Source organism: Tachysurus fulvidraco, unplaced genomic scaffold, assembly GCF_022655615.1.
Source record: "Tachysurus fulvidraco isolate hzauxx_2018 unplaced genomic scaffold, HZAU_PFXX_2.0 HiC_scaffold_99_np12, whole genome shotgun sequence".
In the NCBI taxonomy this organism is placed as follows: Eukaryota; Metazoa; Chordata; class Actinopteri; order Siluriformes; family Bagridae; genus Tachysurus; species Tachysurus fulvidraco.
In genome coordinates, this window is record NW_025927178.1 from 1 (window position 1) to 23,043 (window position 23,043).

General features: G+C 41.9%; 1 protein-coding gene and 3 long non-coding RNA genes across 4 annotated transcripts; all 4 read right to left on the reverse strand.

Annotated features, from left to right (window-relative positions):
- Positions 1–3,078: 3,078 nt before the first annotated feature.
- On the reverse strand, positions 3,079–7,393 carry LOC113643926 (cell wall protein DAN4-like). Its single transcript, XM_047809768.1, has 6 exons — positions 7,389–7,393; positions 6,939–7,090; positions 4,383–4,849; positions 3,982–4,043; positions 3,731–3,879; positions 3,079–3,616 (listed from the first exon to the last, which is right to left on the reverse strand). The coding sequence occupies exons 1-6, from the start codon at positions 7,391–7,393 to the stop codon at positions 3,525–3,527; spliced, it is 927 nt and encodes a 308-aa protein (XP_047665724.1). The 3' UTR covers positions 3,079–3,524.
- A 6,311-nt stretch (positions 7,394–13,704) lies between these two features.
- LOC125140625 lies at positions 13,705–14,786 on the reverse strand. The gene is made up of 4 exons (XR_007139847.1): positions 14,599–14,786; positions 14,185–14,246; positions 13,933–14,084; positions 13,705–13,841 (listed from the first exon to the last, which is right to left on the reverse strand). It is a non-coding gene; the product is annotated as an uncharacterized LOC125140625 (long non-coding RNA).
- Positions 14,787–17,410: 2,624 nt separating this feature from the next.
- LOC125140626 lies at positions 17,411–18,537 on the reverse strand. Its single transcript, XR_007139848.1, has 4 exons — positions 18,287–18,537; positions 17,875–17,936; positions 17,623–17,774; positions 17,411–17,531 (listed from the first exon to the last, which is right to left on the reverse strand). It is a non-coding gene; the product is annotated as an uncharacterized LOC125140626 (long non-coding RNA).
- Positions 18,538–19,887: 1,350 nt separating this feature from the next.
- LOC113643881 lies at positions 19,888–20,992 on the reverse strand. Its single transcript, XR_003440891.2, has 4 exons — positions 20,745–20,992; positions 20,333–20,394; positions 20,081–20,232; positions 19,888–19,989 (listed from the first exon to the last, which is right to left on the reverse strand). It is a non-coding gene; the product is annotated as an uncharacterized LOC113643881 (long non-coding RNA).
- Between the last annotated feature and the right edge of the window lie 2,051 nt (positions 20,993–23,043).

The following is a 23,043-nucleotide window of genomic DNA, read 5'->3' on the forward strand; positions in this document are numbered from 1 at the left end:
ATTAAAAACCTTAAACTGCGTTTGGATCCTCACCCGCTTTGTCTCACCGTGTCACTTCGTGACAGAACGACCAACCTCCAATGGATCCAGCAGAACTCCTGTTTTGCCTACGTCAGGAGGACGCCCCAGTTGAGGAGTACACGGAGGTATTCTTGGACCTGTGCAGCGAGGTCAACTTCAATGAGAAGGCGCTCAAAGACATTTTTAAGCACGGACTAAGGGAGATCCTGCGGTATTTGATGCCGTCTACCAGAGAAATAAAGACATTCTCGGAGTTCGTCAACTTGGCGTTGCTCCTGGACGGGTCCACGCTGAGCGTGAGCACTGTAGAGACGGAAGCCGGCCGTAAGTATTTTTTTGGGGGGGGGGGCAGCAAGCATCGGGATCCGTGGGCCACAGAGTGGAATCAGCCACGGACGCCCGAATGCTCCACAGTGCCTCCGCCCAGACCAGTCCCGTGCACATCCGTGATTGAGCCAGTTCCCATGGCTACCGTACCGGCGAGCTCGGCTGAGGTCCGTGCTAACCGGCTGGTCTCCAAACTGGCGGATACCCCGATGAGGTCGGCTCGGGCGGCCGGCATCCCTAAGCGTCCATCCGGGTCGACGGAACCTGCCGGGTCGATGGAACCTGCCGGACCGACCGGACCGACCGGGTCGACGGAACCGACCGGGTCGAAGGAACCTGCAGAACCGTCCGGGTCGACGGAACCGACCGGGTCGAAGGAACCTGCCGAACCGACCGGGTCGATGGAACCTGCCGAACCGACCGGGTCGATGGAACCTGCCGAACCGACCGGGTCGACGGAACCGACCGGGTCGACGGAACCTGCCGAACCGACCAGGTCGATGGAACCTGCCGAACCTGCCGAGCCGACCGGGTCGACGGAACCTGCCGAACCGACCGGGTCGACGGAACCTGCCGGGTCGACGGAACCTGCCGAACCGACCGGGTCGACGGAACCTGCCGGGTCGACGGAACCTGCCGAACCGACCGGGTCGACGGAACCTGCCGGGTCGACGGAACCTGCCGAACCGACCGGGTCGACGGAACCTGCCGGGTCGACGGAACCTGCCGAACCGACCGGGTCGATGGAACCGGCCGGGTCGACGGAACCGACCGGGTCGACGGAACCTGCCGAACCGACCGGGTCGACGAAACCTGCCGAACCGACCGGGTCGATGGAACCTGCCGAACCGACCGGGTCGACGGAACCTGCCGGGTCGACGGAACCTGCCGAACCGACCGGGTCAATGAAACCTACGGAACCGACCGGGTCGATGGAACCTGCCGAACCGACCGGGTCGAGGGAATCGACCGGGTCGAAGGAACCGGCCGAGCTGACGGAACCAGCCGGGTCGCCGGAACCGACCGGGTCGCCGGAACCTGCCGAACCGACCGGGTCGATGGAACCTGCCGAACCGACCGGGTCGACGGAACCTGCCGGGTCGACGGAACCTGCCGAACCGACCGGGTCAATGAAACCTACGGAACCGACCGGGTCGATGGAACCTGCCGAACCGACCGGGTCGAGGGAATCGACCGGGTCGAAGGAACCGGCCGAGCTGATGGAACCAGCCGGGTCGCCGGAACCGACCGGGTCGCCGGAACCTGCCGGACCGACCGGGTCGACGGAACCGACCGGGTCGAAGGAACCGGCCGAGCTGACGGAACCAGCCGACTCAGCCGGGTCGACCGAAATGACTGAGTCAGAGAACGCGGTCGACATCACGACACCCAAACTACCTGAACTCTCTGCCTGGCCTGAACCTATGCATGTTTCTGTTTTCCTGTGTTTTGCTTCGCTGGACTTGCCAGCCCTTCTACCTCCTGTCCCTGTTCATAGGCCCAAAGCACCACCCTGGCTGCCAACTCCGTTCTGGTCTCTGGCGCCGCCTCCAGCACCACCCTGGTCCCCGGTCCTGCTCTGGTCTCTGGCTCCGCCTCCAGCACCACCCTGGTCCCCGGTCCTGCTCTGGTCTCTGGCTCTGCCTCCAGCACCACCCTGGTCGCCGGTCCTGCTCTGGTCTCTGGCTCCGCCTCCATCACCACCCTGGTCTCTGGTCCTGCTCTGGTCTCTGGCTCCTCCTCCGGCACCACCCTGGCCTCCTGTTCTCCCGGCGCCGCCCTGGCCTCCTGCTCTGCCGGCGCGGCCCGGCCTCCTGCTCTGCCGGCGCGCCCCGGCCTCCTGCTCTGCCGGCGCCGCCCCGGCCTCCTGCTCTGCCGGCGCCGCCCCGGCCTCCTGCTCTGCCGGCGCCGCCCTGGCCTCCGGCTCTGCCGGCGCCGCCCCGGCCTCCGGCTCTGCCGGCGCCGCCCCGGCCTCCGGCTCGGCTGGCGCCACCCCGGCCTCCTGCTCGGCGGGCGCCACCACTACACAAACCCGACCCGGCCAGCCACCCGGGGTGCGCCTTCGCTCCACCCGCCTGAACTGGGTTTTGTGGACTTGGGAGCGTCTGGAAGCCGCTCGTAGGGGGGGGGGGGGCGCTCTGTAATGTGTCTGTCTGTGTTTTCGCCTTGTTTCTGTCTGCCGTCTCTCCCTGATGTTAATTGTTGACCCCGCCCACCTATCTGTTACCATGGACACTAATTACATTCATTCTCTTCCCCAGGTGTTTTGTCTTAGTCCTTGTCTGTCTCTGTTTTGTGATTGGTTCTCGTTCACCATATATACTCTGTCTGTTCACTTCAATGTTGTTGGTCGTTGTTGGTGTGTGCATGTCCGTGTTCCCGTTTCCTGTTTGTTCCGCGTTGCCTGCCTGTTTGTTTGTGTTTTGTGTATTAAAAACCTTAAACTGCGTTTGGATCCTCACCCGCTTTGTCTCACCGTGTCACTTCGTGACACATGTATAGTGTGTCTGACATGTGTGATGCTACGTAAGTAATATTAAATTAATATTAATTACTATTAATATTAATTACTTGCTAGAATCTGAGATGCGTGTGTGCATGCGTGTGTGTATGCATGTGTGTACAGTATGCGGGTGTGTGCATGCGTGTGTGTGTGCGAGTGTGTGCATGCGTGTGTGTGTGCATGTGTGTGTGTGAAAACCTTAGCAAAAAATTGATCAGAAGCACTGATTATCTGATATGTTCTTTTAAAACATTGTTTATATTCATAAATAAATCATTAGCAATATGTCAATTTATCTTCTTTCCAGTCTTAAGAAAATATAATGCACAGTATAGTACAATATTAATTATACTTTTAACTACACAATTATTACAAAAAAGTTAAAGTAGATAAGTGAATATAATAAATATAAATGAAAGGAAATATATAGTATATAATATATAGTAAATATAAGTGAAAGGAATCATTGTGGGACTGTTGGAATGTGGAGAATTATTCAGGCTAATCAAAACTCTCATTTAGTCTCCCATTTCAACAATTCAGAATATCAGTATGTAAAGATATTTTTGTTTACATGAATTAAATATTTCCTTGTATTCCCTCTATCTTATGAATTATTAAATATATGAATACATATAGGTAATTTGTGTATATTTTCTGCTAGGTTCTAGAGCTAGACGTGCAAGGCCAATGAAAAGAGAAGTGTTAGAAGAGACATCCACATCATGGAGACTGAGCTGGCAATCACGGGTGGAACTGAATTACCTGCAAAATATAAACAAGTGTGTACAATTAAATGCATATAAATATAAATATAAATTATTTAATTAATAAGCACAAATTAATAAGTAACAGTAATATCTGTAAGTCTATACTGACCAATCTGATTGACTGTGATGGAGTCTGGAATAACCGAAAAGTTGAAGTTTGTGAGTCCACTGAGAAAGATGTCTTTCACTTGGGTTAGAGTAACATTTGGGGCACTAGAATCCATATAAAGGTTACTTTCTGTAATAGTAGAACCATTCCTGAAAGAGAACAAACATAGAGATAGAAGTTAAACAAAGAACCATAAATCAACAAATAAAAAAAGGAGAAATAAATATTCAGAACCATATTTTCTTTCTCACCTAAACTTTATAATTTGCATGAGAATGAAGTTTTTAAATTCTTTCTTGTACAATGGTTCAACCTGAAAGAAATTAGAATTGAATCAGTTGAGTATCAGCAGCCGTATCAAACACAGTAAACTAGTCTGTCACATTTAGTACCCAGTGAGTTAAAGGCAGTGAATCATTAATATATTAATACATAATAATGTTTAAATTCATACATGCCCCATGAAATGAACAATAATAAAACAGAACTAAAAAATGAGAAAAGTGCAAAGACTAGACTTACTATATCCCTTCTAACGAGAGCCAACATTTGAGCCTTTATGTGTTTTTCAGGTTTTCTAATATGGCACCAAAATTGTTCAAGAGTCAAAATCTATTAAATTGTAAATGGAAGCATGATCAATAAAACTTACCTGATTACGGATATATGTAGATTTTTTTGCAAACTGTGAGGAGCTGGTATTGGCCAGTGCCGGATCAAAGGTTTCATTTATGCTGAAGGTCAAGTTGAAAATAGCAGTTGCATTTTGTGGTGTTGTAGGTATGATTGTTGTAGAGATGGTTGTAGTTGCACTGGTGGTTGAAGTTGTGTTTGCTGAAGTTGTGGTAGGTGAAGTTGTGTTTGCTGAAGTTGTGGTGGAAGAAGTTGTGTTTGCTGTAGGTGTGGTAGGTGTAGTTGTGTTTGCTGTAGTTGTGTTTGCTGAAGTTGTGGTGGATGAAGTTGTGTTTGCTGAAGTTATGGTGGATGAAGTTGTGGTTGCTGTAGTTGTGGTGGGTGAAGTTGTGTTAGCTGTAGTTGTGTTTGCTGAAGCTGTGGTGGATGAAGTTGTGTTTGCTGTAGTTGTGGTGGGTGAAGTTGTGTTTGCTGTAGTTGTGTTTGCTGTAGTTGTGGTGGGTGAAGTTGTGTTTGCTGTAGTTGTGTTTGCTGTAGTTGTGGTGGGTGAAGTTGTGTTTGCTGTAGTTGTGGTGGGTGAAGTTGTGTTAGCTGTAGTTGTGTTTGCTGTAGTTTCGTATGCTGAAGTTGTGTTTGCTGAAGCAGTGTTTGCTGTAGTTGTGTTTGCTGAAGTTGTGGTGGAAGAAGTTGTGTTTGCTGTAGTTGTGTTTGCTGAAGTTGTGGTGGATGAAGTTGTGTTTGCTGTAGTTGTGTTTGCTGAAGTTGTGGTGGATGAAGTTGTGTTTGCTGTAGTTGTGGTGGGTGAAGTTGTGTTTGCTGTAGTTGTGTTTGCTGTAGTTGTGGTGGGTGAAGTTGTGTTTGCTGTAGTTGTGGTGGGTGAAGTTGTGTTAGCTGTAGTTGTGTTTGCTGAAGCTGTGGTGGATGAAGTTGTGTTTGCTGTAGTTGTGGTGGGTGAAGTTGTGTTTGCTGTAGTTGTGGTAGGTGAAGTTGTGTTTGCTGAAGTTGTGTTTGCTGTAGTTTCGTATGCTGAAGTTGTGTTTGCTGAAGCAGTGTTTGCTGTAGTTGTGTTTGCTGAAGTTGTGGTGGATGAAGTTGTGTTTGCTGTAGTTGTGTTTGCTGAAGTTGTGGTGGATGAAGTTGTGTTTGCTGTAGTTGTGTTTGCTAAATTTGTGGTTGATGAAGTTGTGTTTGCTGTAGTTGTGGTGGGTGAAGTTGTGTTTGCTGTAGTTGTAGTGGATGAAGTTGTGTTTGCTGTAGTTGTGTTTGCTGAAGTTGTGGTGGATGAAGTTGTGTTTGCTGAAGTTGTGGTGGGTGAAGTTGTGTTTGCTGTAGTTGTGTTTGCTGTAGTTGTGGTAGGTGAAGTTGTGTTTGCTGTAGTTGTGTTTGCTGAAGTTGTGGTGGATGAAGTTGTGTTTGCTGTAGTTGTGTTTGCTAAATTTGTGGTTGATGAAGTTGTGTTTGCTGTAGTTGTGGTGGGTGAAGTTGTGTTTGCTGTAGTTGTAGTGGATGAAGTTGTGTTTGCTGTAGTTGTGTTTGCTGAAGTTGTGGTGGATGAAGTTGTGTTTGCTGTAGTTGTGTTTGCTGAAGTTGTGGTGGGTGAAGTTGTGTTTGCTGTAGTTGTGTTTGCTGTAGTTGTGGTAGGTGAAGTTGTGTTTGCTGTAGTTGTGTTTGCTGAAGTTGTGGTGGATGAAGTTGTGTTTGCTGTAGTTGTGTTTGCTGTAGTTGTGGTGGGTGAAGTTGTGTTTGCTGTAGTTGTAGTGGATGAAGTTGTGTTTGCTGTAGTTGTGTTTGCTGAAGTTGTGGTGGATGAAGTTGTGTTTGCTGAAGTTGTGGTGGGTGAAGTTGTGTTTGCTGTAGTTGTGGTGGGTGAAGTTGTGTTTGCTATAGTTGTGTTTGCTGAAGTTGTGGTTGATGAAGTTGTGTTTGCTGTAGTTGTGGTGGGTAAAGTTGTGTTTGCTGTGGTTGTGTTTGCTGAAGCTGTGGTGGATGACATTGTATTAGCTGTAGTTATGTTTGCTGTAGTTGTGGTAGGTGAAGTTGTGTTTGCTGTAGTTGTGTTTGCTGAAGTTGTGGTGGATGAAGTTGTGTTTGCTGTAGTTGTGTTTGCTGTAGTTGTGGTGGATGAAGTTGTGTTTGCTGTAGTTGTGTTTTCTGAAGTTGTGGTGGGTGAAGTTGTGTTTGCTGTAGTTGTGTTTGCTGAAGCTGTTGTGGATGAAGTTGTATTAGCTGTAGTTGTGTTTGCTGTAGTTGTGGTGGGTGAAGTTGTGTTTGCAGTAGTTGTGTTTGCTGAAGTTGTGGTGGATGAAGTTGTGTTTGCTGAAGTCGTGTTTGCTGAAGTTGTGGTGGATGAAGTTGTGTTTGCTGTAGTTGTGTATGCTGAAGTTGTGGTGGATGAAGTTGTGTTTTCTGAAGTTGTGATGGGTGAAGTTGTGTTTGCTGGAGAGATGGTGGTAGGTGTGCTGGTGTTTGTAGGTGTGTTGTTCACTGTTGAGTTTGACGTAAAATTGCAGTTAGAATATACATCACTCATTCTGATAATTTATTAAATGCAATATCATTAAAAGTTTATACTGACCAAGAACCTGGCTGACACTTATAGAATCTGGAACAATCTTCAAGCTTGAGTTGGTAGTTGAATTAACGAGGATGGATTCTATTGTAGATTTAGTTGGGATTGTGCCGTTGTCACTAAATTCAAGGCTGGAGTTTGTCACAATTGAACCATTGCTAAAACACAACCACAGTTAAAAACAGGATCAAGTTCTGGATCATCAAAAGTAAAGAGAAAAATACATTCAGAGCAAGATTTTCATATAATACTTTTTACCTGAAACCATGAATGATTGCCCTGATAAAGTTTGTGAAGATTGCTCTGTAATATGCTTCAAGCTGAAAAAATAAGATATAAACAATGATCTCATTTACACAGGCATTTTGTTTTAGTCACTATTAGACCTGAATATGGTTAAAGTTAACAAATGAGTCATATACAGAGACATATAAATGTTCAAATGCAGACACTTGCCCCATGCCATGGGAAATGTGCTTATTTTCAAAGTATTCATATAAAGATGACAGAAGAATCGTACATGACCAGTATGTATAAACTATTGACAGAATGCTACCATTTATACCGTTATGGGTTCTTCACATTATGTTCAATAACAGTAGAAATACTTAGATGTCAAGATAATAATTTTGCTTTGAAACTTTTACTTTTCACTGTCAAGAAAACATACCTGCTTACGGATGAATTCAGATTTAGCTAAAAACTCTGGAGAGTTCTTATCGGCCAGCGCTGAGACAAAGGGTTCGTTGACGCTAAAGACCAAGCTGTATACTGCAGCTACTGGAGCTGTGTTTGAGGCATTTGTGGACGTGTTTGGGATTGTGTTTCCTGAAGTTGTGTTTTCTGAAGTTGTGGTGGCTGAAGTTGTGGCAGGTGAAGTTGTGTTTTCTGAAGTTGTGGCAGGTGGAGTTGTGTTTTCTGAAGTTGTGGTGGGTGAAGTTGTATTTTCTGAAGTTGTGATGGGTGAAGTTGTGTTTTCTGAAGTTGTGGTGGCTGAAGTTGTATTTTCTGAAGTTGTGATGGGTGAAGTTGTGTTTTCTGAAGTTGTGGCAGGTGAAGTTGTGTTTTCTGAAGTTGTGGCAGGTGGAGTTGTGTTTGCTGAAGTTGTGTTTGCTGAAGTTGTGATGGGTGAAGTTGTGTTTGCTGTAGTTGTGATGGGTGAAGTTGTATTTTCTGAAGTTGTGATGGGTGAAGTTGTGTTTTCTGAAGTTGTGGTGGGTGAAGTTGTGTTTGCTGTAGTTGTGATGGGTGAAGTTGTATTTTCTGAAGTTGTGATGGGTGAAGTTGTGTTTTCTGAAGTTGTGGCAGGTGAAGTTGTGTTTTCTAGAGTTGTGGTGGCTGATGTTGTGGCAGGTGGAGTTGTGTTTTCTGAAGTTGTGGTGGATGAAGTTGTGTTTGCTGTAGTTGTGTTTTCTGAAGTTGTGATGGGTGAAGTTGTGTTTGCTGTAGTTGTGATGGGTGAAGTTGTATTTTCTGAAGTTGTGATGGGTGAAGTTGTGTTTTCTGAAGTTGTGGCAGGTGAAGTTGTGTTTTCTAGAGTTGTGGTGGCTGATGTTGTGGCAGGTGGAGTTGTGTTTTCTGAAGTTGTGGTGGATGAAGTTGTGTTTGCTGTAGTTGTGTTTTCTGAAGTTGTGGTGGGTGAAGTTGTGTTTGCTGATGTTGTGATGGGTGAAGTTGTATTTTCTGAAGTTGTGGTGGGTGAAGTTGTGTTTGCTGTAGTTGTGATGGGTGAAGTTGTATTTTCTGAAGTTGTGATGGGTGAAGTTGTGTTTTCTGAAGTTGTGGCAGGTGAAGTTGTGTTTTCTAGAGTTGTGGTGGCTGATGTTGTGGCAGGTGGAGTTGTGTTTTCTGAAGTTGTGGTGGATGAAGTTGTGTTTGCTGTAGTTGTGTTTTCTGAAGTTGTGGTGGGTGAAGTTGTGTTTGCTGATGTTTTGGTGGATGAAGTTGTGTTTGCTGTAGTTGTGTTTTCTGAAGTTGTGGTGGGTGAAGTTGTATTTTCTGAAGTTGTGATGGGTGAAGTTGTGTTTTCTGAAGTTGTGGCAGGTGAAGTTTTGTTTTCTGAAGTTGTGGCAGGTGAAGTTGTGTTTTCTGAAGTAGTGGTGGCTGAAGTTGTGGCAGGTGGAGTTGTGTTTTCTGAAGTTGTGGCAGGTGGAGTTGTGTTTTCTGAAGTTGTGGTGGGTGAAGTTGTATTTTCTGAAGTTGTAATGGGTGAAGTTGTGTTTTCTGAAGTTGTGGTGGCTGAAGTTGTGGCAAGTGGAGTTGTGTTTTCTGAAGTTGTGGCAGGTGAATTTGTGTTTTCTGAAGTTGTAATGGGTGAAGTTGTGTTTTCTAAAGTTGTAATGGGTGAAGTTGTGTTTGCTGTAGTTGTGATGGGTGAAGTTGTATTTTCTGAAGTTGTTATTGGTGAAGTTGTATTTTCTGAAGTTGTGATGGGTGAAGTTGTGTTTTCTGAAGTTGTGGTAGGTGAAGTTGTGTTTTCTGAAGTTGTAATGGGTGAAGTTGTGTTTTCTGAAGTTGTGGCAGGTGAAGTTGTGTTTGCTGAAGTTGTCATGGGTGAAGTTGTGTTTTCTAAAGTTGTAATGGGTGAAGTTGTGTTTTCTAAAGTTGTGGTGGGTGAAGTTGTGTTTGCTGTAGTTGTGATGGGTGAAGTTGTATTTTCTGAAGTTGTTATTGGTGAAGTTGTGTTTTCTGAAGTTGTGGTGGCTGAAGTTGTGGCAAGTGGAGTTGTGTTTTCTGAAGTTGTGGCAGGTGAAGTTGTGTTTTCTGAAGTTGTAATGGGTGAAGTTGTGTTTTCTAAAGTTGTAATGGGTGAAGTTGTGTTTTCTAAAGTTGTGGTGGGTGAAGTTGTGTTTGCTGTAGTTGTGATGGGTGAAGTTGTATTTTCTGAAGTTGTGATGGGTGAAGTTGTGTTTTCTGAAGTTGTGGTGGGTGAAGTTGTGTTTGCTGTAGTTGTGATGGGTGAAGTTGTATTTTCTGAAGTTGTGATGGGTGAAGTTGTGTTTTCTGAAGTTGTGGCAGGTGAAGTTGTGTTTTCTAGAGTTGTGGTGGCTGATGTTGTGGCAGGTGGAGTTGTGTTTTCTGAAGTTGTGGTGGATGAAGTTGTGTTTGCTGTAGTTGTGTTTTCTGAAGTTGTGATGGGTGAAGTTGTGTTTGCTGTAGTTGTGATGGGTGAAGTTGTATTTTCTGAAGTTGTGATGGGTGAAGTTGTGTTTTCTGAAGTTGTGGCAGGTGAAGTTGTGTTTTCTAGAGTTGTGGTGGCTGATGTTGTGGCAGGTGGAGTTGTGTTTTCTGAAGTTGTGGTGGATGAAGTTGTGTTTGCTGTAGTTGTGTTTTCTGAAGTTGTGGTGGGTGAAGTTGTGTTTGCTGATGTTGTGATGGGTGAAGTTGTATTTTCTGAAGTTGTGGTGGGTGAAGTTGTGTTTGCTGTAGTTGTGATGGGTGAAGTTGTATTTTCTGAAGTTGTGATGGGTGAAGTTGTGTTTTCTGAAGTTGTGGCAGGTGAAGTTGTGTTTTCTAGAGTTGTGGTGGCTGATGTTGTGGCAGGTGGAGTTGTGTTTTCTGAAGTTGTGGTGGATGAAGTTGTGTTTGCTGTAGTTGTGTTTTCTGAAGTTGTGGTGGGTGAAGTTGTGTTTGCTGATGTTTTGGTGGATGAAGTTGTGTTTGCTGTAGTTGTGTTTTCTGAAGTTGTGGTGGGTGAAGTTGTATTTTCTGAAGTTGTGATGGGTGAAGTTGTGTTTTCTGAAGTTGTGGCAGGTGAAGTTTTGTTTTCTGAAGTTGTGGCAGGTGAAGTTGTGTTTTCTGAAGTAGTGGTGGCTGAAGTTGTGGCAGGTGGAGTTGTGTTTTCTGAAGTTGTGGCAGGTGGAGTTGTGTTTTCTGAAGTTGTGGTGGGTGAAGTTGTATTTTCTGAAGTTGTAATGGGTGAAGTTGTGTTTTCTGAAGTTGTGGTGGCTGAAGTTGTGGCAAGTGGAGTTGTGTTTTCTGAAGTTGTGGCAGGTGAAGTTGTGTTTTCTGAAGTTGTAATGGGTGAAGTTGTGTTTTCTAAAGTTGTAATGGGTGAAGTTGTGTTTTCTAAAGTTGTGGTGGGTGAAGTTGTGTTTGCTGTAGTTGTGATGGGTGAAGTTGTATTTTCTGAAGTTGTTATTGGTGAAGTTGTATTTTCTGAAGTTGTGATGGGTGAAGTTGTGTTTTCTGAAGTTGTGGTAGGTGAAGTTGTGTTTTCTGAAGTTGTAATGGGTGAAGTTGTGTTTTCTGAAGTTGTGGCAGGTGAAGTTGTGTTTGCTGAAGTTGTAATGGGTGAAGTTGTGTTTTCTAAAGTTGTAATGGGTGAAGTTGTGTTTTCTAAAGTTGTGGTGGGTGAAGTTGTGTTTGCTGTAGTTGTGATGGGTGAAGTTGTATTTTCTGAAGTTGTTATTGGTGAAGTTGTGTTTTCTGAAGTTGTGGTGGCTGAAGTTGTGGCAAGTGGAGTTGTGTTTTCTGAAGTTGTGGCAGGTGAAGTTGTGTTTTCTGAAGTTGTAATGGGTGAAGTTGTGTTTTCTAAAGTTGTAATGGGTGAAGTTGTGTTTTCTAAAGTTGTGGTGGGTGAAGTTGTGTTTGCTGTAGTTGTGATGGGTGAAGTTGTATTTTCTGAAGTTGTTATTGGTGAAGTTGTATTTTCTGAAGTTGTGATGGGTGAAGTTGTGTTTTCTGAAGTTGTGGTAGGTGAAGTTGTGTTTTCTGAAGTTGTGGCAGGTGAAGTTGTGTTTTCTGAAGTTGTGTTTGCTGTAGTTGTGTTTGCTGGAGAGATTGTGGTAGGTGTGCTGGTGGTTGCAGGTGTGTTGTTCACTGTTGAGTTTGACGTAAAATTGCAGTTAGAATATACATCACTTGTACTGATCATTTATTAAATGCAATATCATTAAAAGTTTATACTGACCAAGAACCTGGCTGACACTTATAGAATCTGGAACAATATTCAAGCTTGAGTTGGTAGTTGAATTAACGAGGATGGATTCTATTGTAGATTCAGTTGGGATGGTGCCGTTGTCACTAAATTCAAGGCTGGAATTTGTCACAATTGAACCATTGCTAAAACACAACCACAGTTAAAAACAGGATCAAGTTCTGGATCATCAAAAGTAAAGAGAACAATACATTCAGAGCAAGATTTTCATATATTAGTTTTTACCTGAAACCATGAATGATTGCCCTGATAAAGTTTGTGAAGATTGCTCTGTAATATGCTTCAAGCTGAAAAAATAACAGATATAAACAATGATCTCATTTACACAGGCATTTTGTTTTAGTCACTATTAGACCTGGATATGGTTATAATTAACAAATGAGTCATATACAGAGACATATAAATGTTCAAATGCAGACACTTGCCCCATGGCATGGAAAATGTGCTTATTTTCAAAGTATTCATAAAAAGACGATAGAAGAATCGTACATGACCAGTATGTCTAACCTATTGACAGAATGCTACCATTTATACCATTATGGGTTCTTCACATTATGTTCAATAACAGTAGAAATATTTAGATGTCAAGATAATAATTTTGTTTTCAAACTTTTACTTTTCACTATCAAGAAAACATACCTGCTTACGGATGAATTCAGATTTAGCTAAAAACTCTGGAGAGTTCTTATAGGCCAGCGCTGAAACAAAAGGTTCGTTGACTCTAAAGACCAAGCTGTATACTGCAGCTACTGGAGCTGTGTTTGAGTCATTTCTGGACGTGTTTGGGATTGTGTTTCCTGAAGTTGTGTTTGCTGAAGTTGTGTTTGCTTTAGTTGTGTTTTCTGAAGTTGTGGCAGGTGAAGTTGTGTTTTCTGAAGTTGTGGTGGCTGAAGTTGTGGCAGGTGGAGTTGTGTTTTCTGAAGTTGTGGCAGATGGAGTTGTGTTTTCAGAAGTTGTGGTGGCTGAAGTTGTGGAAGGTGGAGTTGTGTTTTCTGAAGTTGTGATGGGTGAAGTTGTGTTTTCTGAAGTTGTTATTGGTGAAGTTGTATTTTCTGAAGTTGTGATGGGTGAAGTTGTGTTTTCTGAAGTTGTGGTGGGTGAAGTTGTATTTTCTGAAGTTGTGATGGGTGAAGTTGTGTTTTCTGAAGTTGTGGCAGGTGAAGTTGTATTTTCTGAAGTTGTGGTGGCTGAAGTTGTGTTTGCTGTAGTTGTGTTTTCTGAAGTTGTGGCAGGTGAAGTTGTATTTTCTGAAGTTGTGGTGGCTGAAGTTGTGTTTGCTGTAGTTGTGTTTTCTGAAGTTGTGGCAGGTGAAGTTGTGTTTTCTGAAGTTGTGGTGGCTGAAGTTGTGGCAGGTGGAGTTGTGTTTTCTGAAGTTGTGGCAGGTGGAGTTGTGTTTTCAGAAGTTGTGGCAGGTGAAGTTGTGTTTGCTGAAGTTGTAATGGGTGAAGTTGTGTTTTCTGAAGTTGTTATTGGTGAAGTTGTATTTTCTGAAGTTGTGATGGGTGAAGTTGTGTTTTCTGAAGTTGTGGTGGGTGAAGTTGTATTTTCTGAAGTTGTGATGGGTGAAGTTGTGTTTTCTGAAGTTGTGGCAGGTGAAGTTGTATTTTCTGAAGTTGTGGTGGCTGAAGTTGTGTTTGCTGTAGTTGTGTTTTCTGAAGTTGTGGCAGGTGAAGTTGTATTTTCTGAAGTTGTGGTGGCTGAAGTTGTGTTTGCTGTAGTTGTGTTTTCTGAAGTTGTGGCAGGTGAAGTTGTGTTTTCTGAAGTTGTGGTGGCTGAAGTTGTGGCAGGTGGAGTTGTGTTTTCTGAAGTTGTGGCAGGTGGAGTTGTGTTTTCAGAAGTTGTGGCAGGTGAAGTTGTGTTTTCTGAAGTTGTGGCAGGTGAAGTTGTGTTTTCTGAAGTTGTGTTTGCTGTAGTTGTGTTTGCTGGAGAGATTGTGGTAGGTGTGCTGGTGGTTGTAGGTGTGTTGTTCACTGTTGAGTTTGACGTAAAATTGCAGTTAGAATATACATCACTTGTACTGATCATTTATTAAATGCAATATCATTAAAAGTTTATACTGACCAAGAACCTGGCTGACACTTATAGAATCTGGAACAATATTCAAGCTTGAGTTGGTAGTTGAATTAACGAGGATGGATTCTATTGTAGAATCAGTTGGGATGGTGCCGTTGTCACTAAATTCAAGGCTGGAATTTGTCACAATTGAACCATTGCTAAAACACAACCACAGTTAAAAACAGGATCAAGTTCTGGATCATCAAAAGTAAAGAGAACAATACATTCAGAGCAAGATTTTCATATATTAGTTTTTACCTGAAACCATGAATGATTGCCCTGATAAAGTTTGTGAAGATTACTCTGTAATATGCTTCAAGCTGAAAAAATAACAGATATAAACAATGATCTCATTTACACAGGCATTTTGTTTTAGTCACTATTAGACCTGGATATGGTTAAAATTAACAAATGAGTCATATACAGAGACATATAAATGTTCAAATGCAGACACTTGCCCCATGGCATGGAAAATGTGCTTATTTTCAAAGTATTCATAAAAAGACGATAGAAGAATCGTACATGACCAGTATGTCTAACCTATTGACAGAATGCTACCATTTATACCGTTATGGGTTCTTCACCTTATGTTCAATAACAGTAGAAATATTTAGATGTCAAGATAATAATTTTGTTTTGAAACTTTTACTTTTCACTATCAAGAAAACATACCTGCTTACGGATGAATTCAGATTTAGCTAAAAACTCTGGAGAGTTCTTATTGGCCAGCGCTGAAACAAAGGGTTCGTTGACGCTAAAGACCAAGCTGTATACTGCAGCTACTGGAGCTGTGTTTGAGTCATTTGTGGACGTATTTGGGATTGTGTTTGCTGAAGTTGTGTTTGCTGAAGTTGTGTTTGCTGAAGTTGCATTTTCTGAATTTGCGTCAGGTGAAGTTGTGTTTGCTGAAGTTGTGTTTGCTGAAGTTGCATTTTCTGAATTTGCGTCAGTTAAAGTTGTGTTTGCTGAAGTTGCATTTTCTGAATTTGCGTCGGGTGAAGTTGTGTTTGCTGAAGTTGTGTTTGCTGAAGTTGCATTTTCTGAATTTGCGTCGGGTGAAGTTGTGTTTGATGAAGTTGTGTTTGCTGAAGTTGCATTTTCTGAAGTTGCGTTGGGTGAAGTTGTGTTTGCTGAAGTTCCATTTTCTGAATTTGCGTCGGGTGAAGTTGTGTTTGCTGAAGTTGCATTTTCTGAATTTGCTTCGGGTGAAGTTGTGTTTGCTGAAGTTGCATTTTCTGAATTTGCGTCGGGTGAAGTTGTGTTTGCTGAAGTTGTGTTTGCTGAAGTTGTATTTTCTGAATTTGCGTCGGGTAAAGTTGTGTTTGCTGAAGTTGCATTTTCTGAATTTGCGTCGGGTGAAGTTGTATTTGCTAAAGTTGTGTTTGCTGAAGTTGCATTTTCTGAATTTGCGTCGGGTGAAGTTGTGTTTGCTGAAGTTGCATTTTCTGAATTTGCGTCGGGTGAAGTTGAGTTTGCTGAAGTTGTGTTTGCTGAAGTTGCATTTTCTGAATTTGCGTCAGGTGAAGTTGTGTTTGCTGAAGTTGTATTTTCTGAATTTGCGTTGGGTGAAGTTGTGTTTGCTGAAGTTGCATTTTCTGAAGTTGCGTCGGGTGAAGTTGTGTTTGCTGAAGTTGCATTTTCTGAATTTGCGTCAGGTGAAGTTGTGTTTGCTGAAGTTGTGTTTGCTGAAGTTGCATTTTCTGAATTTGCGTCAGTTAAAGTTGTGTTTGCTGAAGTTGCATTTTCTGAATTTGCGTCGGGTGAAGTTGTGTTTGATGAAGTTGTGTTTGCTGAAGTTGCATTTTCTGAAGTTGCGTCGGGTGAAGTTGTGTTTGCTGAAGTTGCATTTTCTGAATTTGCGTCGGGTGAAGTTGTGTTTGCTGAAGTTGTGTTTGCTGAAGTTGTATTTTCTGAATTTGCGTCGGGTAAAGTTGTGTTTGCTGAAGTTGCATTTTCTGAATTTGCGTCGGGTGAAGTTGTATTTGCTAAAGTTGTGTTTGCTGAAGTTGCATTTTCTGAATTTGCATCGGGTGAAGTTGTGTTTGCTGAAGTTGTATTTGCTGACGTTGTATTTTCTGAATTTGCGTCGGGTGAAGTTGTGTTTGCTGAAGTTGTATTTTCTGAATTTGCATCGGGTAAAGTTGTGTTTGCTGAAGTTGTGTTTGCTGAAGTTGCATTTTCTGAATTTGAGTCGGGTAAAGTTGTGTTTGCTGAAGTTGTGTTTGCTGAAGTTGCATTTTCTGAATTTGCGTCAGGTGAAGTTGTGTTTGCTGAAGTTGCATTTTCTGAAGTTGTGTCGGGTGAAGTTGTGTTTGCTGAAGTTGCATTTTCTGAATTTGCGTCGGGTGAAGTTGTGTTTGCTGAAGTTGCATTTTCTGAATTTGCGTCGGGTGAAGTTGAGTTTGCTGAAGTTGTGTTTGCTGAAGTTGCATTTTCTGAATTTGCGTCAGGTGAAGTTGTGTTTGCTGAAGTTGTATTTTCTGAATTTGCGTTGGGTGAAGTTGTGTTTGCTGAAGTTGCATTTTCTGAAGTTGCGTCGGGTGAAGTTGTGTTTGCTGAAGTTGCATTTTCTGAATTTGCGTCAGGTGAAGTTGTGTTTGCTGAAGTTGTGTTTGCTGAAGTTGCATTTTCTGAATTTGCGTCAGTTAAAGTTGTGTTTGCTGAAGTTGTGTTTGCTGAAGTTGCATTTTCTGAATTTGCGTCGGGTGAAGTTGTGTTTGATGAAGTTGCATTTTCTGAAGTTGCGTTGGGTGAAGTTGTGTTTGCTGAAGTTGCATTTTCTGAATTTGCGTCGGGTGAAGTTGTGTTTGCTGAAGTTGCATTTTCTGAATTTGCTTCGGGTGAAGTTGTGTTTGCTGAAGTTGCATTTTCTGAATTTGCGTCGGGTGAAGTTGTGTTTGCTGAAGTTGTGTTTGCTGAAGTTGTATTTTCTGAATTTGCGTCGGGTAAAGTTGTGTTTGCTGAAGTTGCATTTTCTGAATTTGCGTCGAGTGAAGTTGTGTTTGCTAAAGTTGTGTTTGCTGAAGTTGCATTTTCTGAATTTGCGTCGGGTGAAGTTGTGTTTGCTGAAGTTGTATTTGCTGACGTTGTATTTTCTGAATTTGCGTCGGGTGAAGTTGTGTTTGCTGAAGTTGTATTTTCTGAATTTGCATCGGGTAAAGTTGTGTTTGCTGAAGTTGTGTTTGCTGAAGTTGCATTTTCTGACTTTGAGTCGGGTAAAGTTGTGTTTGCTGAAGTTGTGTTTGCTGAAGTTGCATTTTCTGAATTTGCGTCAGGTGAAGTTGTGTTTGCTGAAGTAGCATTTTCTGAAGTTGTGTCGGGTGAAGTTGTGTTTGCTGAAGTTGCATTTTCTGAATTTGCGTCGGGTGAAGTTGTGTTTGCTGAAGTTGCATTTTCTGAATTTGCGTCGGGTGAAGTTGAGTTTGCTGAAGTTGTGTTTGCTGAAGTTGCATTTTCTGAATTTGCGTCAGGTAAAGTTGTGTTTGCTGAAGTTGCATTTTCTGAATTTGCGTCGGGTGAAGTTGTGTTTGCTGAAGTTGCATTTTCTGAATTTGCGTCGGGTGAAGTTGTGTTTTCTGAAGAGATGTTTGTAGGTGTGTTGGTCACTGTTGAGTTTGAGGTAAAATTGCAGTTAGAATATACATCACTTGTACTGATCATTTATTAAATGCAATATCATTAAAAGTTTATACTGACCAAGAACCTGGCTGACACTTATAGAATTTGGAACAATATTTAAGCTTGAGTTGGTAGTTGAATTAACGAGGATGGATGCTATTGTAGAATCAGTTGGGATGGTGCCGTTGTCACTAAATTCAAGGCTGGAATTTGTCACAATTGAACCATTGCTAAAACACAACCACAGTTAAAAACAGGATCAAGTTCTGGATCATCAAAAGTAAAGAGAACAATACATTCAGAGCAAGATTTTCATATATTAGTTTTTACCTGAAACCATGAATGATTGCCTTGATAAAGTTTGTGAAGATTTCTCTGTAATTTGCTTCAAGCTGAAAAAATAAGATATAAACAATGATCTCATTTACACAGGCATTTTGTTTTAGTCTCTATTAGACCTGGATATGGTTAAAGTTAACGAGTGAGTCATATACAGAGACATATAAATGTTCAAATGCAGACACTTGCCCCATGGCATGGAAAATGTGCTTATTTTCACAGTATTCATATAAAGATGACAGAAGAATCGTACATGACCAGTATGTATAAACTATTGACAGAATGCTACCATTTATACCGTTATGGGTTCTTCACCTTATGTTCAATAACAGTAGAAATATTTAGATGTCAAGATAATAATTTTGTTTTGAAACTTTTACTTTTCACTATCAAGAAAACATACCTGCTTACGGATGAATTCAGATTTAGCTAAAAACTCTGGAGAGTTCTTATTGGCCAGCGCTGAAACAAAGGGTTCGTTGACGCTAAAGACCAAGCTGTATACTGCAGCTACTGGAGCTGTGTTTGAGTCATTTGTGGACGTATTTGGGATTGTGTTTGCTGAAGTTGTGTTTGCTGAAGTTGTGTTTGCTGAAGTCGTGTTTACTGAAGTTGTATTTTCTGAATTTGCTTCGGGTGAAGTTGTGTTTGCTGAAGTTGCATTTTCTGAATTTGCGTCGGGTGAAGTTGTGTTTGCTGAAGTTGTATTTTCTGAATTTGCGTTGGGTGAAGTTGTGTTTGCTGAAGTTGCATTTTCTGAAGTTGCGTCGGGTGAAGTTGTGTTTGCTGAAGTTGCATTTTCTGAATTTGCGTCAGGTGAAGTTGTGTTTGCTGAAGTTGTATTTTCTGAATTTGCGTTGGGTGAAGTTGTGTTTGCTGAAGTTGCATTTTCTGAATTTGCGTCGGGTGAAGTTGTGTTTGCTGAAGTTGCATTTTCTGAATTTGCGTCAGGTGAAGTTGTGTTTGCTGAAGTTGTGTTTGCTGAAGTTGCATTTTCTGAATTTGCGTCAGTTAAAGTTGTGTTTGCTGAAGTTGTGTTTGCTGAAGTTGCATTTTCTGAATTTGCGTCGGGTGAAGTTGTGTTTGCTGAAGTTGTGTTTGCTGAAGTTGCATTTTCTGAATTTGCGTCGGGTGAAGTTGTGTTTGATGAAGTTGTGTTTGCTGAAGTTGCATTTTCTGAAGTTGCGTTGGGTGAAGTTGTGTTTGCTGAAGTTGCATTTTCTGAATTTGCGTCGGGTGAAGTTGTGTTTGCTGAAGTTGCATTTTCTGAATTTGCTTCGGGTGAAGTTGTGTTTGCTGAAGTTGCATTTTCTGAATTTGCGTCGGGTGAAGTTGTGTTTGCTGAAGTTGTGTTTGCTGAAGTTATATTTTCTGAATTTGCGTCGGGTAAAGTTGTGTTTGCTGAAGTTGCATTTTCTGAATTTGCGTCGGGTGAAGTTGTGTTTGCTAAAGTTGTGTTTGCTGAAGTTGCATTTTCTGAATTTGCGTCGGGTGAAGTTGTGTTTGCTGAAGTTGTATTTGCTGACGTTGTATTTTCTGAATTTGCGTCGGGTGAAGTTGTGTTTGCTGAAGTTGTATTTTCTGAATTTGCATCGGGTAAAGTTGTGTTTGCTGAAGTTGTGTTTGCTGAAGTTGCATTTTCTGACTTTGAGTCGGGTAAAGTTGTGTTTGCTGAAGTTGTGTTTGCTGAAGTTGCATTTTCTGAATTTGCGTCAGGTGAAGTTGTGTTTGCTGAAGTAGCATTTTCTGAAGTTGTGTCGGGTGAAGTTGTGTTTGCTGAAGTTGCATTTTCTGAATTTGCGTCGGGTGAAGTTGTGTTTGCTGAAGTTGCATTTTCTGAATTTGCGTCGGGTGAAGTTGAGTTTGCTGAAGTTGTGTTTGCTGAAGTTGCATTTTCTGAATTTGCGTCGGGTGAAGTTGTGTTTGCTGAAGTTGTATTTTCTGAATTTGCGTTGGGTGAAGTTGTGTTTGCTGAAGTTGCATTTTCTGAAGTTGCGTCGGGTGAAGTTGTGTTTGCTGAAGTTGTGTTTGCTGAAGTTGCATTTTCTGAATTTGCGTCGGGTGAAGTTGTGTTTTCTGAAGAGATGTTTGTAGGTGTGTTGGTCACTGTTGAGTTTGAGGTAAAATTGCAGTTAGAATATACATCACTTGTACTGATCATTTATTAAATGCAATATCATTAAAAGTTTATACTGACCAAGAACCTGGCTGACACTTATAGAATTTGGAACAATATTTAAGCTTGAGTTGGTAGTTGAATTAACGAGGATGGATGCTATTGTAGAATCAGTTGGGATGGTGCCGTTGTCACTAAATTCAAGGCTGGAATTTGTCACAATTGAACCATTGCTAAAACACAACCACAGTTAAAAACAGGATCAAGTTCTGGATCATCAAAAGTAAAGAGAAAAATACATTCAGAGCAAGATTTTCATATATTAGTTTTTACCTGAAACCATGAATGATTGCCTTGATAAAGTTTGTGAAGATTTCTCTGTAATTTGCTTCAAGCTGAAAAAATAAGATATAAACAATGATCTCATTTACACAGGCATTTTGTTTTAGTCTCTATTAGACCTGGATATGGTTAAAGTTAACGAGTGAGTCATATACAGAGACATATAAATGTTCAAATGCAGACACTTGCCCCATGGCATGGAAAATGTGCTTATTTTCACAGTATTCATATAAAGATGACAGAAGAATCGTACATGACCAGTATGTATAAACTATTGACAGAATGCTACCATTTATACCGTTATGGGTTCTTCACCTTATGTTCAATAACAGTAGAAATATTTAGATGTCAAGATAATAATTTTGTTTTGAAACTTTTACTTTTCACTATCAAGAAAACATACCTGCTTACGGATGAATTCAGATTTAGCTAAAAACTCTGGAGAGTTCTTATTGGCCAGCGCTGAAACAAAGGGTTCGTTGACGCTAAAGACCAAGCTGTATACTGCAGCTACTGGAGCTGTGTTTGAGTCATTTGTGGACGTATTTGGGATTGTGTTTGCTGAAGTTGTGTTTGCTGAAGTTGTGTTTGCTGAAGTCGTGTTTACTGAAGTTGTATTTTCTGAATTTGCTTCGGGTGAAGTTGTGTTTGCTGAAGTTGCATTTTCTGAATTTGCGTCGGGTGAAGTTGTGTTTGCTGAAGTTGTATTTTCTGAATTTGCGTTGGGTGAAGTTGTGTTTGCTGAAGTTGCATTTTCTGAAGTTGCGTCGGGTGAAGTTGTGTTTGCTGAAGTTGTGTTTGCTGAAGTTGCATTTTCTGAATTTGCGTCAGGTGAAGTTGTGTTTGCTGAAGTTGTGTTTGCTGAAGTTTCATTTTCTGAATTTGCGTCAGTTAAAGTTGTGTTTGCTGAAGTTGTGTTTGCTGAAGTTGCATTTTCTGAATTTGCGTCGGGTGAAGTTGTGTTTGCTGAAGTTGTGTTTGCTGAAGTTGCATTTTCTGAATTTGCGTCGGGTGAAGTTGTGTTTGATGAAGTTGTGTTTGCTGAAGTTGCATTTTCTGAAGTTGCGTTGGGTGAAGTTGTGTTTGCTGAAGTTCCATTTTCTGAATTTGCGTCGGGTGAAGTTGTGTTTGCTGAAGTTGCATTTTCTGAATTTGCTTCGGGTGAAGTTGTGTTTGCTGAAGTTGCATTTTCTGAATTTGCGTCGGGTGAAGTTGTGTTTGCTGAAGTTGTGTTTGCTGAAGTTGTGTTTGCTGAAGTTGTATTTTCTGAATTTGCGTCGGGTAAAGTTGTGTTTGCTGAAGTTGCATTTTCTGAATTTGCGTCGGGTGAAGTTGTGTTTGCTGAAGTTGTATTTGCTGACGTTGTATTTTCTGAATTTGCGTTGGGTGAAGTTGTGTTTGCTGAAGTTGTATTTTCTGAATTTGCATCGGGTAAAGTTGTGTTTGCTGAAGTTGTGTTTGCTGAAGTTGTGTTTGCTGAAGTTGTGTTTGCTGAAGTTGTATTTTCTGAATTTGCGTCGGGTAAAGTTGTGTTTGCTGAAGTTGCATTTTCTGAATTTGCGTCGGGTGAAGTTGTGTTTGCTAAAGTTGTGTTTGCTGAAGTTGCATTTTCTGAATTTGCGTCGGGTGAAGTTGTGTTTGCTGAAGTTGTGTTTGCTGAAGTTGCATTTTCTGAATTTGCGTCGGGTGAAGTTGTGTTTGCTGAAGTTGTGTTTGCTGAAGTTGCATTTTCTGAATTTGCGTCGGGTGAAGTTGTGTTTGATGAAGTTGTGTTTGCTGAAGTTGCATTTTCTGAAGTTGCGTTGGGTGAAGTTGTGATTGCTGAAGTTCCATTTTCTGAATTTGCGTCGGGTGAAGTTGTGTTTGCTGAAGTTGCATTTTCTGAATTTGCTTCGGGTGAAGTTGTGTTTGCTGAAGTTGCATTTTCTGAATTTGCGTCGGGTGAAGTTGTGTTTGCTGAAGTTGTGTTTGCTGAAGTTGTGTTTGCTGAAGTTGTATTTTCTGAATTTGCGTCGGGTAAAGTTGTGTTTGCTGAAGTTGCATTTTCTGAATTTGCGTCGGGTGAAGTTGTGTTTGCTAAAGTTGTGTTTGCTGAAGTTGCATTTTCTGAATTTGCGTCGGGTGAAGTTGTGTTTGCTGAAGTTGTATTTGCTGACGTTGTATTTTCTGAATTTGCGTCGGGTGAAGTTGTGTTTGCTGAAGTTGTATTTTCTGAATTTGCATCGGGTAAAGTTGTGTTTGCTGAAGTTGTGTTTGCTGAAGTTGCATTTTCTGAATTTGCGTCAGGTGAAGTTGTGTTTGCTGAAGTAGCATTTTCTGAAGTTGTGTCGGGTGAAGTTGTGTTTGCTGAAGTTGCATTTTCTGAATTTGCGTCGGGTGAAGTTGTGTTTGCTGAAGTTGCATTTTCTGAATTTGCGTCGGGTGAAGTTGAGTTTGCTGAAGTTGTATTTGCTGACGTTGTATTTTCTGAATTTGCGTCGGGTGAAGTTGTGTTTGCTGAAGTTGTATTTTCTGAATTTGCATCGGGTAAAGTTGTGTTTGCTGAAGTTGTGTTTGCTGAAGTTGCATTTTCTGACTTTGAGTCGGGTAAAGTTGTGTTTGCTGAAGTTGTGTTTGCTGAAGTTGCATTTTCTGAATTTGCGTCAGGTGAAGTTGTGTTTGCTGAAGTAGCATTTTCTGAAGTTGTGTCGGGTGAAGTTGTG